This window comes from Rhinolophus ferrumequinum, chromosome 21 (genome assembly GCF_004115265.2).
Source record: "Rhinolophus ferrumequinum isolate MPI-CBG mRhiFer1 chromosome 21, mRhiFer1_v1.p, whole genome shotgun sequence".
NCBI classification, from domain to species: domain Eukaryota; kingdom Metazoa; phylum Chordata; class Mammalia; order Chiroptera; family Rhinolophidae; genus Rhinolophus; species Rhinolophus ferrumequinum.
The window spans coordinates 29,957,651-29,972,944 of record NC_046304.1 but is presented as its reverse complement, the minus strand read 5'-3'; the positions used below and the strand labels follow the sequence as shown (position 1 = coordinate 29,972,944).

Here is a 15,294-nt window from a genome sequence, read left to right as displayed (position 1 = left end):
CTGAGGATTGCCTAGGGTTTGAGGTGTGAGAGACCAGAGAAGAGGAGGTGAAAAAGGAGTGAGGGATTTACACACTCTCTGAGCACACTTCTTTCTTCTTTAGTGAGAATGAGAGGGCATCTCCCGTAGCTCTGTCTGTCCTCACTGCTCACCTTTGTGTTTTAGGCTGCATTGCATTCAGTTAGGGAATAGCAGAGGAGAAAAAATGGTTAAGTTCACCAGTGATTTAGTGATACTCAAATTCTGGTCTACTTTCTCAGTCTGCCTGTAACTATTTACATTTCAGTCCTCAAATAGTTGCCCCCCTGCATTCTGTACAGGTTTCATAGATGCATTTAGTGGGAGAGACGGGTTGAAGTGTGTTTACTCCATCTTAGTCAGAACCAGAATCTTCCCTACTTCTTTCTATCCTCTACTCTGCATTACCTCATCCTTCAGGAAATGACGGAGTGGTAGCTAATCATGGAAAGACCGAAGGCTGTGTTTTTACTAAGTACTGTGCACACTTCTGCCTCTCAGGGTTACCACTGCCAAGTGCTTTGTCTTGACTCTGGTATTTGAGCATCATGACCTGGTGGGCACTGAAACCAGATGGCCATTATTATGTAAAATTAATACTTTTGTACAAACTGAAGGTACATTTTATGTTGCATTTTTAGACCAGGAAAGTCGTCTTACTTTTTGCGTTTATGTTCTCACTATACGGTAATCATGCTGTTATCACACTATCCTAGGTTTGCCCAAAGGACTGGCCGGAACGTCGCCTCAGGTCATACATATGAGAACGTAAGTAATGAAATCCTTCCCTGGCAGTGCACCTAGTCAGCAGGTGGCCAAAAAGGAACTCCTGCTCATTCATTCTCATGTCCTGTTCAATGTTTCATTATTTATAATGTGTTGATGTGGCCCTTATTAGGATTTTTTCGTCTTTTTAATCTTTTATTTTAAAAAATTATTCTTATTCTTCAATTACCATTGACATACAATATTGGTTTCATGTGTACAACATAGTGATGACACATTTATATAACTTGTGATCACCCCGATAAGTAACGCTCATGTGACACCATACAATGTTATTGTATATTTCCTATGCTGTACTGTACATCCCTGTGACTGTTTCTGTAACTGGCAATTCGTACTTCTTAATCCCTTCCCCTTTTCACCCATCCGTCAACCCCCCACCCATCCGATAACCATCAAAATGTTCTCTGTATCTATGAGTTTGTTTTTCAGCTTTCACATATAAGTGAAATCATATGGTATTTGTCTTTCTCTGTCTGACTTATTTATAGATGAATGGATAAAGAAGATGTACTTATATACAATGGAATAGAATATTACTCAGCCACACACAAAAAAATGAAATCTTCCCATTTGTGACAACATGGATAGATTTAAAGGGCATTACACTAAGTGAAATATGTCAGAGAAAGTCTTTTTAATCTTTTAAGATAGACAAATTGAGGCTCCCTTTTGTTAGAAAGAAAACTAAGGACCAGAATTCCTTTAGTGTTGTTTTTAGCTATCTCTACATCTTTTCTCCCATTCTCTTTGACAGATTTCAGACGGGCTTTCACCCTTTCCACTCTACTGGCATAGCTCTTGTCAAGGTCAGAAGTGACCTCCATATTACCAAATCTGTACTGCAATTTTCAGTCCTCTTACCTGACTTATTAGCAGGAATTGACAGTCAGTCACTTCCTCCTTTCTGCATATGTGGCTTTCAGATACCATTCATTTTTGGTTCTTCTCTTGCCTCACACTTCCATGTCTTGACTATCTCCTTTGCTGGCCCTCCTCTACTACTGTTTCAGTGTTGGAGACCCCAGGGCTCAGGCTTCAGATTTCTCTATCTACATTCATTCTTCCATGGGCTTTTGGTCTCTTTTCTTGAAATAAGATGCAAATTCTGACAACTTACAATTAGTATCTCCAGCTCATGCTCCTCCCCTAAACTCAACTCATATATCCACCTGCCACTTAGCATCTCCTGTTGCTGTCTTACCAGCTCCGGCTCCCAACCTGCTCTTCTTGCAGTCTTCTCCACATCAGTAAATGACCACTCCACTATTTCAGTTCCACAGGTCAAAAAGCTTGGAAAGTAGTGTTTGACCCTTTACTTTTTACCTTCAAAATACATCCATTATCCAGCCACGCTCAGCAGCTCCCTTCCTGCCTCCCAGTCCAAGGCACGAGATGGCTATTGTAGTGGTCTCCTAACGGTTGCCCTGCTTCAGCCTTTACCTCCCTCTCCGCTCCTCTGCCCACCACACACTCGTCTCACAACAGAAACCAGAGCAATCGTTTTTAAAAAGTCATGTAATGCTAGTCATGTGCTGTCAACCCACGCAGGATTCCCTTTCTCAATCCATGTTATGCAGTAAAAGCCTGAAATGTTGATGTGACCCCTCCCATTACCTCTCCAACCCCACCCTTCCCCCTTGGCTCACAAAGCTCCAACCACACTGGCCTCCTCCACTTCAGAGCATATGACGTCATGTCCTCTCCGATAATAACAGGGCCCCCTTCAGAGACAGGGCTCTGCTCGTTGACCCCCGTGGCAAGGTAGGTGCTTGTCCACTAGGATCACAGAAACATTCCCCCCCCACCTCCACCTCAGTGCCTCTTTTCCCTGTTACCCTGCTGTTTTTCTTAGACCAGATGCCATCGGATATCTGTTTACATTTCGTTGATGTTCTGTTCCATGAGGGCAGGGATTTGGCCTGTTTTATTTATTGCTCTATTTGTAGTGCCTGGCCTCTAGTGAGTACCCAGTATATACCTGTGCAATGAGGAAAATTACAAGAGATATTTCTAATAATGACTTAAACCTTTACCTCATCAGTCCTGTTTTCATGTCACCACCTTATGCCTTTCTATAGTCAAGATTTTTTTTTTCCTGTTTGAAATGGAGATTTTATAATCAGTGTGAAACAGTAGACTCTGGACTGAGCCATATATACCTGCTTATTTTTAAAAAAAAGCAACAAGGTTTTTTATAGTTTACGTTTTATATAGGAAATGAGGTGCAATGGGCATGAAGCCAGATAGAAAAACAGTAAATTTTGTGATTATTACCTGAAATTAGTAATTTTCTAAGTTCATAATTACTAAATCTTGTCCAGCTGAGAGTATATGGTCTTTGGAATAGTGCCACTTGGAAGCCTAGGAATCTAAATAATAATAATAATAAACTTGTTGTAGAATGCTTGTTTGAATTTGCACTGTGCTTTCTTCAGTTTCCGGAACATTCAAATTCAGTATTAAAGCCTGTTAGTCTACAGACCATTCCAGCCACACCATCAAACCAGGGACTGCCACCCTTGCCCGGCAATCATCCAGGTATTTGAGACTTTATTTGCATCAACTAAGGAAAAATTGTGAGAATATAGGAGTCTGCCTGAGATTTATGGTAATTATAAATAGATAGAGAAAAAATTAGAGCAGTTTATTTGCATTTTGAGTGAATTCAGGGCAAATACCATTATGACTGACATTAGGAGATTGTAAACATGCTTCTGTTGTGCTGAATATTGTATTTTGAACACTGAGGGTAAATGAACCTTTAGTTGAAGTTTGAAATCTTTTTGTTGTATATAGATTTGTTGCACTTGGGAGTAGCATTGAACACCAGTGTATTTATTTCTGGTTGTCAGTGTTTGTTAGGATCATAATGTTTGAAGTCTGAATCATAAGAATACTAATTGTGCATATTTCCTCGAAAAGCACAATGTGTATTTACCACTTTATTTTTTTTTGCCCTTTGCCTAAAGCGATGACAAAGAATGATCTCCAGCCACCCAATTACTACGAGGTAATGGAGTTTGATCCCTTAGCTCCTGCTGTCACTACAGAGTAAGTCATTTACAAGATGATTAATTTATTTTTTGTCTTGGATCCCTTTGGTAGCAGAGCTAGCAGGGCTTGTTTATACATTTAACTTTGTTTAGCTCTTGGCAGAAATTGATGACCTTATTAAAAATGACTTATGAGGTTTTATGGAAGCTGTTGCTCTTAATGGTCTTACCGTTCGCGGCCTAGTGACTGAAAAATAAAAACGCTAGCGTTGCACATTAAGAAATAACCGGAACCATTATGTGCATTCATGGATTCCTTGTAGATGCTTTGGCAGAAAGTCGGGTTCTCTCCAGCTTGAGAAGGGCACTGTTCACTGATGAATGACATAAGTAACACCACACTGACGGAGTATTTGAGCTGTTGACTACTAATCCCCCAAAAAACTTACAAGAACTTGTGTTTAGTCTTCATTACATACGACAGTGTGCTTAAAATGGACTAATAAAGCATTAGTGTAAAAGTTACTTAAAATCTTTAAAGCACCATTATGTATGATTTCATCGTGCTCAAGTGTATATAAATATTTCTGGGACAGTGGGCTCATTTGAACTTCAATATACTTTGACTGAAGGTTACCTCCAAAATTGTTAAAAATGATTAAAGCAAGTTTATGGAAATCATTGTTCAGAAATTGGCAGCCTGCAGGGTATATCTTGTCTACAGCTGTGTTTTGTTTGACTTGTGCACAATTTTAAAAATGTACTTAAAGATTAATTGCCAACAGTTAAAAACTGGGCTATTTCAAGAAATACATGGAGCTCTGGATTCTTTTAGAACCAGGCCTGCATTTTCCCACGTTAGCCTTAGGTTGGAGTTGAATAGTGGCGGCCTCCTTAAGACAAGGCAAGCTCTGTAGTCTACCAGACCCCACCTGGCCTCTTGTGTGCTTTCATTTGATCTGTTTGGCACGTGTTGGCATTTGAGGTTCTGCCCCCTGGTTTAAACCCGCAGTGTACTGATCCATTTTAGAATAATTAATGAGTAACAGGCTTAGGTGTTCATTAGATATTTTTTCCTAGCAAGACTTGAAATTTCCCTAGTTTATTCTGCTTGATTAAGTATCACTGAATGTATTAATAGTTTAAGGAATTAGAAATTGGTTAAACTAGTTATGCTGTTTGGAAACTGCATGTTTTTATCAATTTCTGCATCCAAATAGGAAGTGGAAAATGTATTATTATATGCCAGTTAATTAGGATTGTTGTAAGTAAATTGTTGTAAGTGCAACAGATACGACAAGTGAGATAGATAGTAAAAATCAGGAGAGGTGAAGCTTTGGAATTCTCTACCACTGTGCTTCTTACATTCTGGGGGGTAGGGTTGTCTCAGTTCCTTTGAAACTCACATGAAATCCAGGGAACATCCAGGAAAAAGCACAAAATCTTGCAGAAAAGTTCTAGGATTTTCACATCACTGGTTGTCCATGAACCCCAGGTGACGAATTTCTGCTCTTGCAGGCCATACAATATAGTATAAATAAAGATTGTACATATATACACACACGATTCATTCATTCAACAAGTGCATTGAACACTATTTTGCCAGGGACAGTGATTGAGACTTAATTTATCATGTTGAACAAGAGACATGTTCCCTGTCCTCGTGAAGGTTAAATCTAGTGTGGAGGCAGAAATTCAATCAGGCTAACAGGAAAGAATATGGTGACTTTACACGGTGTACAACCAGAACTAATTGAAATGAGGGTTAGAGAAAGCTTGAGGAAGTGACATTAATGTTGAGACCAGCAACTGTTAGTCGAATGACAAGTTTGAGAATCAGTGTTGTAGGCCCAGGGAACAACTTGTGCAAAGACCCTGAGGAGAGTGAGTTTTGGCACATTCAAGGAAACAAAAGCCAAAGCCAAGAGCAAAGAGAGCAACAGGGCACCTATTACTAGATGTGGAAATTGCAATTTGGAAAACAAAGAAGGGGGTGCACAACAGTGGTGAACATCACTGAGAGGACAAGTAAGGTGAGGAATGGAAACTAGATAATGCATTAAGTAATAGGAAACCATTAGTGATTTTACTAAAAGCCATTTTGGTACATTGATGGGGATAGAAGCCAAATTCCAGTGCGGTAAGAAATAAGAGATGGGAGTAGAGACAGTAAGGGCGGATGACACTGGAAACGTAAACATGAAGCGTTGCTGGAAAGTGGTTTGGCAGCTTGAGGGTTACTGAGGTGACTACTGTAAGTAGACATGGGATTAAGGACTGTATTGTTTTATACAGTGGGAGATGCTGGAACATCTAGGAATGATGAGGGGTGGGATCTAGTAGAGAGGGACAGATGAAAGGTTCAGTTCGGGAAGGGGGATAACTAAATGAGTCAAGTGTTTGAAAAGCCAGGCGTAGATAGGATCACAGAAGTAGACAATGGTGCAGATGAAAATACATTTGAAGATTCAGTAATGGGAAGATAAGGCAATTCTATATCAAGGCATTTATTAAGTAGTGAGATTTCTGATTGAGAATGAGAGGAGGGGGATCAGAGATTTGAGGGGAGTGAAGGCGGCTGCATTATTTTTGTGGAAAATGAAACTTATTACAGAAACATACTAAAATTTCTGAACCATGCTGGGGCTTCATGAAGTTGATGATCATGGCTTCATAATGCTGTGCTTTTTATGAGTTTTTCTTTAGCCATGTTTTGCTGTATATATCAATGTATTGTATATATCAATGTCATGTTTATAGATATATTTTGTAGCCACAGACATATAAGATATATAAAGAATTGAATGATACCATAGAAAAATTATATATTACCGTGTTTCCCCGAAAATAAGACCTAGTCGGACCCTCAGCTCTAATGCGTCTTTTGGAGCAAAAATTAATATAAGACCCGGTATTGTATTGTATTGTATTGTATTATATTATATTATATTATATTATATTATATTATATTATATTACATTACATTACATTACATTAAAGACCAGGCCTTATATTATAGTAAAATAAGACTGGGTCTTATATTAATTTTTGCTCTAAGATACGCATTAGAGCTGAAGGTACGGCTAGGTCTTATTTTCGGAGAAACATGGTATATATAAAATACAGAGATGATAGTTATACGCTAACGGTGGCTTGGGAGTTTGGACTAACTCCCAAGTTATTACTGTTTGGAGTAATAACATGGTTAAATAAGCTGGAAGGAATATTAACGTATTTTTTAAAGGTTCTGAAACCAGGAAAAGCTGAACCATTTTTGCTTTTTTAAAGCAGAAAGCAAACTGTCCAAATTTGAGCCACATTTTTCATTAAATCACAAGTAAAATGAATTGATTATGTAAAATACACATTTTTAAGATACATGGGAATTGCAACATTAGGATCTAAGAAAACTATAATGTAAGATTTAGGGTAGAGGTTTTTGTTTTTATTCACTGGTATACCCTGAACATTAGAGGGCACCAGATTTTTAGTTAAAGCCTTTGAAACTGGTTAGTTTAGTTAAATGGTACTTTGAAACTGATATATATAACCCTTTTGCCATGATGGCTTGTTTGTTTCAGAGCCATTTATGAAGAAATTGATGTCCATCAGCGCAAAGGAGCTCAAAGTCATAGTGATTGCTGAGGTAAAGACTTACACAAGTAACATTCCACATTCTACATGATTTCAGTGCAGTGGTCACTTTCTCTATTTAGTATTACCTTTCGTAAGGGCCATCTGAGTCTCTGACACTTTGGTGAGTAAAATGTACAAGTTTCTCCAAATCACTCAAATTCTAATGAACTATTTGTTCACTAAGGAAATCATCTTTGTGACCTTGTTAGCTAAAAACAATAAATCCTGGCAACGTAGAAGCAATGTAGAAGTTGGTTTATGTATAGAAGTATTATTGCTAATAAAAATTTTTTAGCACTGGAATCAGACATTGGTTTTTCATGTGCAGTTAATACTTGTTAACCGGGACTGGTAGAACCCATTCATTGTTAACTCAGGTCTGGATTCTAGTTGCGGTTCCAGTCATTTATTTATTACTGAATGCGTGGCCACCAATAACTTATTAACCTTATTTATTCCCCTCTACTGCCCCCTCCCCATGGAAACAGTACATTCCTGCTTTTCCTCTACCAGTACGTGCCTCTCCAGTTATTAAGGAAGGAGGAAAGAGAAGGAAAGGACGGGGATGGTTGACTACCTTCTGTTTATTCTAGGGAAAGTGAATGACCAGCTCACAAGCTGCGTTAGGGATACCAACTCTTTAAAAGGTAGACCCTGTCTAGCTTTGAGACCCAGAAGACAAGACCTACCGACACAGCAAAACCATGGTGGACATTTGTCCTCTGCAGTCATGAAGTTTAAACAGAAGAGTAACCGTTCCAGAGTAAGAGTTATGGTTCCTGAGAGCAGCTCAAGCTTTATCTCAAAAGAACTTGGTTTTTAACATATATTCACTTAAAACTTCAACAGAAGACAAATTCATCGTGCTGAGGCCAGCCAGGTTCATTGGAGGACCTTACGTTTCAAAGGCTTTCCTACATTTAGATCATCATCACACAGCTGTGAAAAGCGTAGATGGAGATTATTTTATTACAATATAATTCTGAATAGATGTAAATATGAAATGTGAGAAACTATTTTATTCAGGAAGAATATTGACTGCCTTCATTTAACTAAAATCAAATGTAAAAGTCAATTTGCACTTCTTTATACAGAATATTCTTGTTTAGAATTATGAATTATAAAAGCCTTGATACTGTAGTTTATATTTCAGGTGCCCTGAAGAGGTCACTGGACTTTACATCGAGTTGCTTTTAAATACAATTCTTTGTAATACTAAATGTTATTTTTTTTTCTTTTTACTGCAAATTAATATTTCTATTTGGAACAAATAATACTGGAAAACTTTCAGAATTGTACATTCGTTTATGTCATAAATTACAATGACAAGTTACTATTAAAACAATTTAATACATCTTTTTTACAGTTTGTTCATTGAAGAACTTCTGATGTCAGTAATCTTTACAATCCCACACTTAACATTTTAATATTCAGGGACTTGGAACCATCACAGGAAATGCTAGAAGCCTCGTAGATATTTAACGCATTTTATTTCATTTTGATGATACTGAAATTTCAAAGTACCTATTCAGTACTCTGAATGTAAATTGCTCCGTATCTTAAAGGAAAAACAGTCACATTTGAAATCAGAATGTAATCTTTGGGCAAACTATTAGGGCTTAGTGATTCCTCTTCCATTTTGAGCTTTTAAAAGTGACTCACAATGAAAGAAAGTAGTAACCAACTGTTTTAGAAATAATAAAAATGGTTACAAGTTCTAGAGCCTAAGACAACACGTGGGCATTAAAAAAAAAAAGAAAGAAAAAATCATTGCTACCAATACAAAGTGCTAATAATTTGGAAGGAGATCAGCGAATTATGCTGATCCATCAAGCCCATGCCTATATATATAAAAAAGAAACAAAGCAATTTATTTTAATATCACTTAACAAATTCTAATATGGTTTTGAACAGTCAGTCATACATTGTAAATAGGCATGTGGATTCCTTATGATAAAAACCTGAACCTGTTCTCTTAAGTAGGGTAAATTAGTTGGGGGAAAAAAATTCAGTACATAATATTTAAAATAGAAGGCATAAAATAGAATGGGAGGTATTATTGTAGAATATTTCTCTTCTGAGAAGACAATATACATGATTTTTCAAAAATCACATATTTGAAGGAGACCCTAGTTGCTGACTTCAATTATATCCTGGAACTGGCAACGTGTGCCCCTCCTTTGCTTCAAAAAAAGTATAAGAAAGGGTGATGAGATCAACATTCACCATTCTTGGATCTTCAGCAAATTCAGGATCAATGTAGAAAAACACTGGCATATCTACTTCCTCTTGTGGATTAAGCCTTTGTTCTTCAAAACAGAAGCACTAGAAGTTATAGAAAGGTATTTATTTATTAATATTTCTATTCTATTAACTACAATAGAAACTAATGGTTCAGTTCTTGGCTTTAACAAGCATACTGTTTATATAAATATAATCTTTTAGGTTCTGTGAAAGGGTAATAGCATCTTTTCATCTCAGATTGAGTTTTGCTTTAAGAATTAAGAATCAACAAATTCTCATCTTAAAAGCAGATATCCATTTGGTTCTAAACCTCTGCATAGCTGTTGTAAGCATTGGAAAAAAAACCAGTTTGAAGTTTAGAAGAAATAAATTTTCAGAAATTAGTACCCACTAAAACACTGCAGTAAATTTAGTACTAAACACTTGTATGTACTTTTATCAATCTATATAGTTTGCATTTAATTGTACCTGTATTTTATTGAAATACTGTCCAGCTTCAAATGGTACAACGTTGTATGTAGAAATTCCGATTACTGGTTTGTCAGTAGGATTCTTCGCTTTATAAAATGCCAGTGCCGTCTCTCCTGGCACTACCTGTTTTAAAAAATATATATATACATCAGCAGCACTTCAAGTCTCACACATCTTCTTTCTCTATTTTTCCTATCCATCAGACTGTAATACCATATCTAAACTAATGTTAAGGGTGTGAATACTACCCATGAACATGTGATTTTCACAATTTACTTGCACATGTCAGTGAAGAACCAATGCTCTATTCTGCATACTTAGTTATGGGCTGTCCTCTTGTATATCCGAAGTCTTCAATAATCTGCAAATTATTTAAATGTGTTCAAGGACAAGCCAAGCTTATAATAGCTCAAGCCTAATTTCTTAACACTTCATTATATTATTGAAGATTCTTTTTAAAAGGTTACCAACATTAAACTTAGCTTAGAAACAGAATAAATTAAACTTATAACCAGAGTAAAACTGAAAAGAATCTTTTTATTTAACCAAGCAGCACTCACGCTTTTTTTTGAGAGAGCAACAGATTAAATTGCCAGGCTTTAAAAAATCAATTGTCGAGGGATGCTTTGTCATTTGTACCAATTTAGCCACTGATACCCTGCATTCTATGTGATTGGAACTAATATTCAGAATCATAACTTATAAAGCTCTCAATCATCGAAGAGATTCAGTCCTGTTTACTAACCTGGAGATGCACTAATACGGGTTTATTAAGCACTAATAAGAGTCACAATTAAGCTTTTCTGGCTATTCCTCCATTCATGAAATCATTTCCGTTAAATCCTCTAGGATCCCATTTTAAGGGACAATCTTTCTGAACATGACTAGGATGATTACTTCAAAGGTCCTCACATGTATTTCTTAAGGGACAGGGATACTTTCAATGTAAATCAGTAAACTACTTTTCATTGTAAGCAATGATTTTCAACATTTTTCCTATCCTATCATCTATATCTGAAGAAAAGTCAACTTATACGAGTAGCATGACAGCCACTCCTAATCTCGATTACTTACTATAGACCCGAGAACTTCTTAGTGAATTCTTAATATGATTCTAATAAAAACATGACATTTTCTATTGTTCCAAACTGACTTTTACTATAGTACCATGTAAGTTAAAAGTATATGCTGGTACATTAGACGTAGGACACTGTCAAAAAGCAGTTTGGGGGAATAAAAGAATTACAGTAATGGGGTCTGTCAGTATTTTGAAATTAAGTTTAAATGCGTGTTTCCTAAATTCTGAAGCAGTTTAAGTGATGAAAGGAGTTAGTACACTGAAACAAGTAATCTTTCAATACCTGCTTTAATCACTTACATATATTTCCGTTTGCTGAGGTCTGAAGTTCCACTGGAGACTTGCATGCACATCTGCATTAAAGGTGACTCTAATGACGCGATCCTTAACAGGCACCATCTTTTCAATCTGGTCTGATGCATGACCTGCCGCTACCGATCCTCCAAGTCCAGTAGTCTAGATAAAAAAAATACAATGTTAAATGTTACTTTTAGGTGATAATCTATTTATTGGATAAAAACAATTTAATTTTGGTAATCCAGTAGGAGCCAAGTTTCACTGCTTCCTATGAATGATGTCAGTGGTTTAACCATTTTGGGGGTATCAAGGGCCTATATTTATTCAAGTCTTATTTTTTAATAATCACTTGGTTATCTGGCATGGTGAAAAATGAGTCATTTGGAAGACAGCAAACACTCCCCTGCTCAGAATATTTAGTTTAACTTTTCATTAACATGCTTATTGCTAGTATTTCATATCAACTATTGATAGAAATAAACTTATCTACAACCTTGTCATTTCAGTAAATTACATTTTCTACATTCTTGTCTGGTCCTTTTCCATATCGTAACTTTATAGCACAGATAAGTTTATAGCTTCATTTGTATAGTCTGCCTTTCTCAAGCATCATAAGTATTTTCCCCATGTTGGTCAATGTTTTTGTAATCTTTTTCTGTATTTTTTGGTATAGTAGCTTTTACAGATATCCATCAGTTAGAGAACTTGTTCCCTTTCACCACTGCATCAACTAATCATAAGGCATCAGAATCATCTGTGTATGACACTTTTCCCCTATATTCATCGACATTATTTACTTTATCATCAGAGATGCTTAAAAAAAATCCTCACTTCCAAGGTCATCATTCTTCTGATGCTTGAAGTTGCCAGAATTCTGGTCTCCAGATAATTAATCTGTTACTATACTAGGGAAAAAAACCACATTTGAGGCCAGGGGAAGACTCCCAGCAAAATATAGTATTACTATCTTCTACTTGTTACACAAGTCAGCTAGCTTCACTCAACTGCCATTTAACATTATTCAATTATAACCAGAGGGCAAGCCTTTATTTACTTTAAGAATCAGTATATTCTTCTGCCCAAGAGGGCTATAATGCTTAGGTTTTAAGATATAACTCCTTTTCCTAAAGAATTTGAGTCACTTGAATACAGATTCCTTAATGTACTCTTTCTGACAAGCAATCTTGGGATATAGATTCTTTAAATTTGTAAGTTTGATGATTAAAGAAATTAAACAAGAATAGAAAAGGGCACTGTAAAGAAAGTATGTCCTGGGCTCCAGTCTAGTTCTGCCACTTACTAGCTACACAAACCACATAAATCTTTACTTTCTTTGGGCTACTGTTTTCCATACTCATAAAACGAGGTCACCGTGTTAAGTGGTTTATGGAACCCCTTATTTTTGCCTCTAAAGTTGTTTCCAAAAGTGAAAGAGATGCTCTTTTGGAAATGTCACTAACATCCAACTGTGATTTAAGTTTAGGATCACAAATGACAACTTTTTATTTTTCTGGCCTGCGCTTGCACACGTGTGAAAAATATTGTTACTTCAGTTTGGGGCAGGATTTCTCAACTTTGGCACTAATGACGTTTTGGGTTGGATAATGCTTTTTGTTGTGGGGGGCGAAGGTGGGAAGTGTCCTGTGCAGTGTTAGAGTTTGGCAGAATCCCTAGCCTCTACCTACCAGATACCGGTGGCATCCTCCCACCTCACTTCGCAGGTTATGACAGCCAAAAATATCTTCAGACGTTTCTAAATATTTGGGGAACCGCCCTTGTCCCCCACGTGGTTTTCAGAGACCTATACTTGCTGTTTTGGATTCAGTTTAGCTTATTTAACCAATTGGTAGTTTTGGGATTCATGCTTGGTCCAGGCTGGCCTCTGACGAGAATTAATTCACATTCTACACTCATCTCCAGAAATCAAGCTGTTGCACTTTCGCACATAAATGCTATTAGGAGACTGAAAGTCCTTGTGACTTCTGTTTCAGCCATTATAGAAAATAAAGGTAAGTTAAGCTCCGCAAGCATGGGGGAAGTAAGCCAGGTACTAACCACACTGGCAGCAAAGATTCTGAAGTTTTTAAAATATTACTAATGCCTGACGCCCACTCCAAGACATTCTGATTTAACTGGTTGGGGATGTGATCTGGGTGTCAGGATTTTTAAAAGCTCACCAGGTGAGTCCCATGGGAACAACAACGTGGGAACCCCTCTCAAACACTGATGAACCCAATGTGTAGCTCTCACTGGTGGCAAGTTTTTTTAAACAGAAATTCCTGGCCCCTACCCAGACTTCCTAATCAGAATCCCCGGCTAGGAGAGGCCTGGCATGTCTACTTAAGCTCCACTGGTGATCCTAATGCCCAGTCAAAGCCTCAAACTACTACTTAAGAACAAATGAGAGCATATGCGATATAGGTGAAGTTGGCCTTTGCCAGTGGTTCTCAAACATTAGTTCGCATCAAAATCAGCTAGTGGACTTATTAAAATGCAGATTGCTGGGCCCTGCCTTGCTCCAGAGTTCCCGATTCAGTCGTTCTGGAGTTGGCTCAAGAATTTGCACTCAGATTCCCAGGTGATGTGGATGCTGCTGGTTCGTGGGAACACACTGTGTGAACGATTTAGTTTCTGAACTAAAAGGGACCGCAGGGTAAGCACATTCCAGTCATATATTAACGGGGGTGGGGTCCTAAAAGGCCTAAGGCGTGCCTCTTTGTATGGATAAAAAGCTACTCCCAGGTTAAAAACAAGTAAATCGCATATTCCCGTTTCCAGGGTTAACGTTCGCACAGAAACCAAAACCGTACGTGGTTCACAGAATGAAACGTACTAATATAAATTACACTGCCAAAGCGGGCACGCGTGTGAGCAGCAGGAAGGTAGGGCAGAGTAGACCGCTGGACACTTGAGCACAGGCTGCCTGCGGACCTCGTGGGTGAGCTATGTCTTAGGGATCAAGGAATTTCACTCTGCAGCGTGGTTGGTATAAAAGAACGATCACTCCAAGGGCTTGAGTTCTACTTGTAGCTTTGCCACTCCTTTCCTTGGTGACCTTGGACAAGTCACCTTTTGGAGCCTGTTTCCTCTTTGGCAGATAACCTGGGACACCCCTCCCAACATGACACCGCCCAGCGGTCAGCGCCGGCCCCTACCTGGCAATAGAGTCGATAAAGGGGCACCGCGGCATAGGACATCCCCAGCATGCCCACGGCGGCCGCGGCCACGTACGTGAGGACGGTCTTGTTCCGCCGCCGCCACTCCTCCTCCTGCGCGCGCGTGAAAGGGTTTGTGCTCTTCGGCCGCCTCGGCGCCTGCACGGCCAGGTCCCGGGCCAAACTCGGGCGCCTCCATGTCCCGACCGGCCTCAGCCCCCTCTCAGCACCTCCTGTGCCGCTCCTCCCCGGCCTTAGACGCGGCTCTAACCTCTCCGCAACGCCGGTCGGGGGCCCAGGGTGGCTCCAGCGCCAGCCACAAAAAGCGACGCGCCGCCATTCTGGACGCCAGAGCCCTCCCATAGCTCCCGGAAAGAACACCCGCCCGTCAGGGACGAGGGCAGATCTCGCGAGGGCTGCTCTGTCTCGCGATATCTGAGTTGAGCCTGCCGCTGCCTTGGCTACCAGGTTCCTCGGGAGGCTGCGCTTGTAGTTGAGCTACGGAGGCCCGGTTGCCAGGTTACGGGTAAGTTCGCGTTGTGCTTCATGACTGTTCCTCCCACTTTTCTTCCCTCCAGTTCCTATCTAACGTACTTTTAGGAACAACGCTTTC

General features: G+C 38.8%; 3 protein-coding genes across 6 annotated transcripts in view; 2 read left to right on the top strand and 1 right to left on the bottom strand.

The window, feature by feature from the left end:
- Nucleotides 1-9,235, top strand: part of TOM1L1 (target of myb1 like 1 membrane trafficking protein) — a 50,361-nt gene extending 41,126 nt beyond the window's left edge. For all 3 annotated transcript variants that reach the window (XM_033089641.1, XM_033089642.1, XM_033089643.1), the window contains 5 exons: nt 735-786; nt 3,243-3,345; nt 3,777-3,858; nt 7,382-7,446; nt 8,030-9,235. In XM_033089641.1, coding sequence (XP_032945532.1) covers nt 735-786; nt 3,243-3,345; nt 3,777-3,858; nt 7,382-7,445 — 301 coding nt within the window. In that variant the 3' untranslated portion in view covers nt 7,446; nt 8,030-9,235. The remainder of the gene's footprint in view (nt 1-734; nt 787-3,242; nt 3,346-3,776; nt 3,859-7,381; nt 7,447-8,029) is intronic.
- LOC117013015 (cytochrome c oxidase assembly protein COX11, mitochondrial) lies at nt 8,722-15,170 on the bottom strand. The gene is made up of 4 exons (XM_033089645.1): nt 14,682-15,170; nt 11,530-11,685; nt 10,149-10,274; nt 8,722-9,761 (listed from the first exon to the last, which is right to left on the bottom strand). The coding sequence occupies exons 1-4, from the start codon at nt 15,042-15,044 to the stop codon at nt 9,579-9,581; spliced, it is 828 nt and encodes a 275-aa protein (XP_032945536.1). The 5' UTR covers nt 15,045-15,170; the 3' UTR covers nt 8,722-9,578.
- STXBP4 (syntaxin binding protein 4) overlaps nt 15,090-15,294 on the top strand; it is a 147,007-nt gene continuing 146,802 nt past the window's right edge. The window contains exon 1 of one of the 2 annotated variants that reach the window (XM_033089637.1): nt 15,090-15,207. The gene's annotated coding sequence lies outside the window, so the exon portion shown is untranslated. The remainder of the gene's footprint in view (nt 15,208-15,294) is intronic. The other variant, XM_033089640.1, reaches the window with a different exon arrangement.

Bases quoted from the DNA above. Each gene is read 5' to 3' on its own strand.
- LOC117013015 (XM_033089645.1), bottom strand. From the start codon at position 15,044: ATGGGAGGGCTCTGGCGTCCAGAATGGCGGCGCGTCGCTTTTTGTGGC. The intron at 11,686-14,681 runs GTAGGGGCCGGC...TTTTTTATCTAG, and splicing joins TTTATCGACTCTATTGCCAG to ACTACTGGACTTGGAGGATC. The intron at 9,762-10,148 runs GTACAATTAAAT...TATAACTTCTAG, and splicing joins AGTATTTCAATAAAATACAG to TGCTTCTGTTTTGAAGAACA.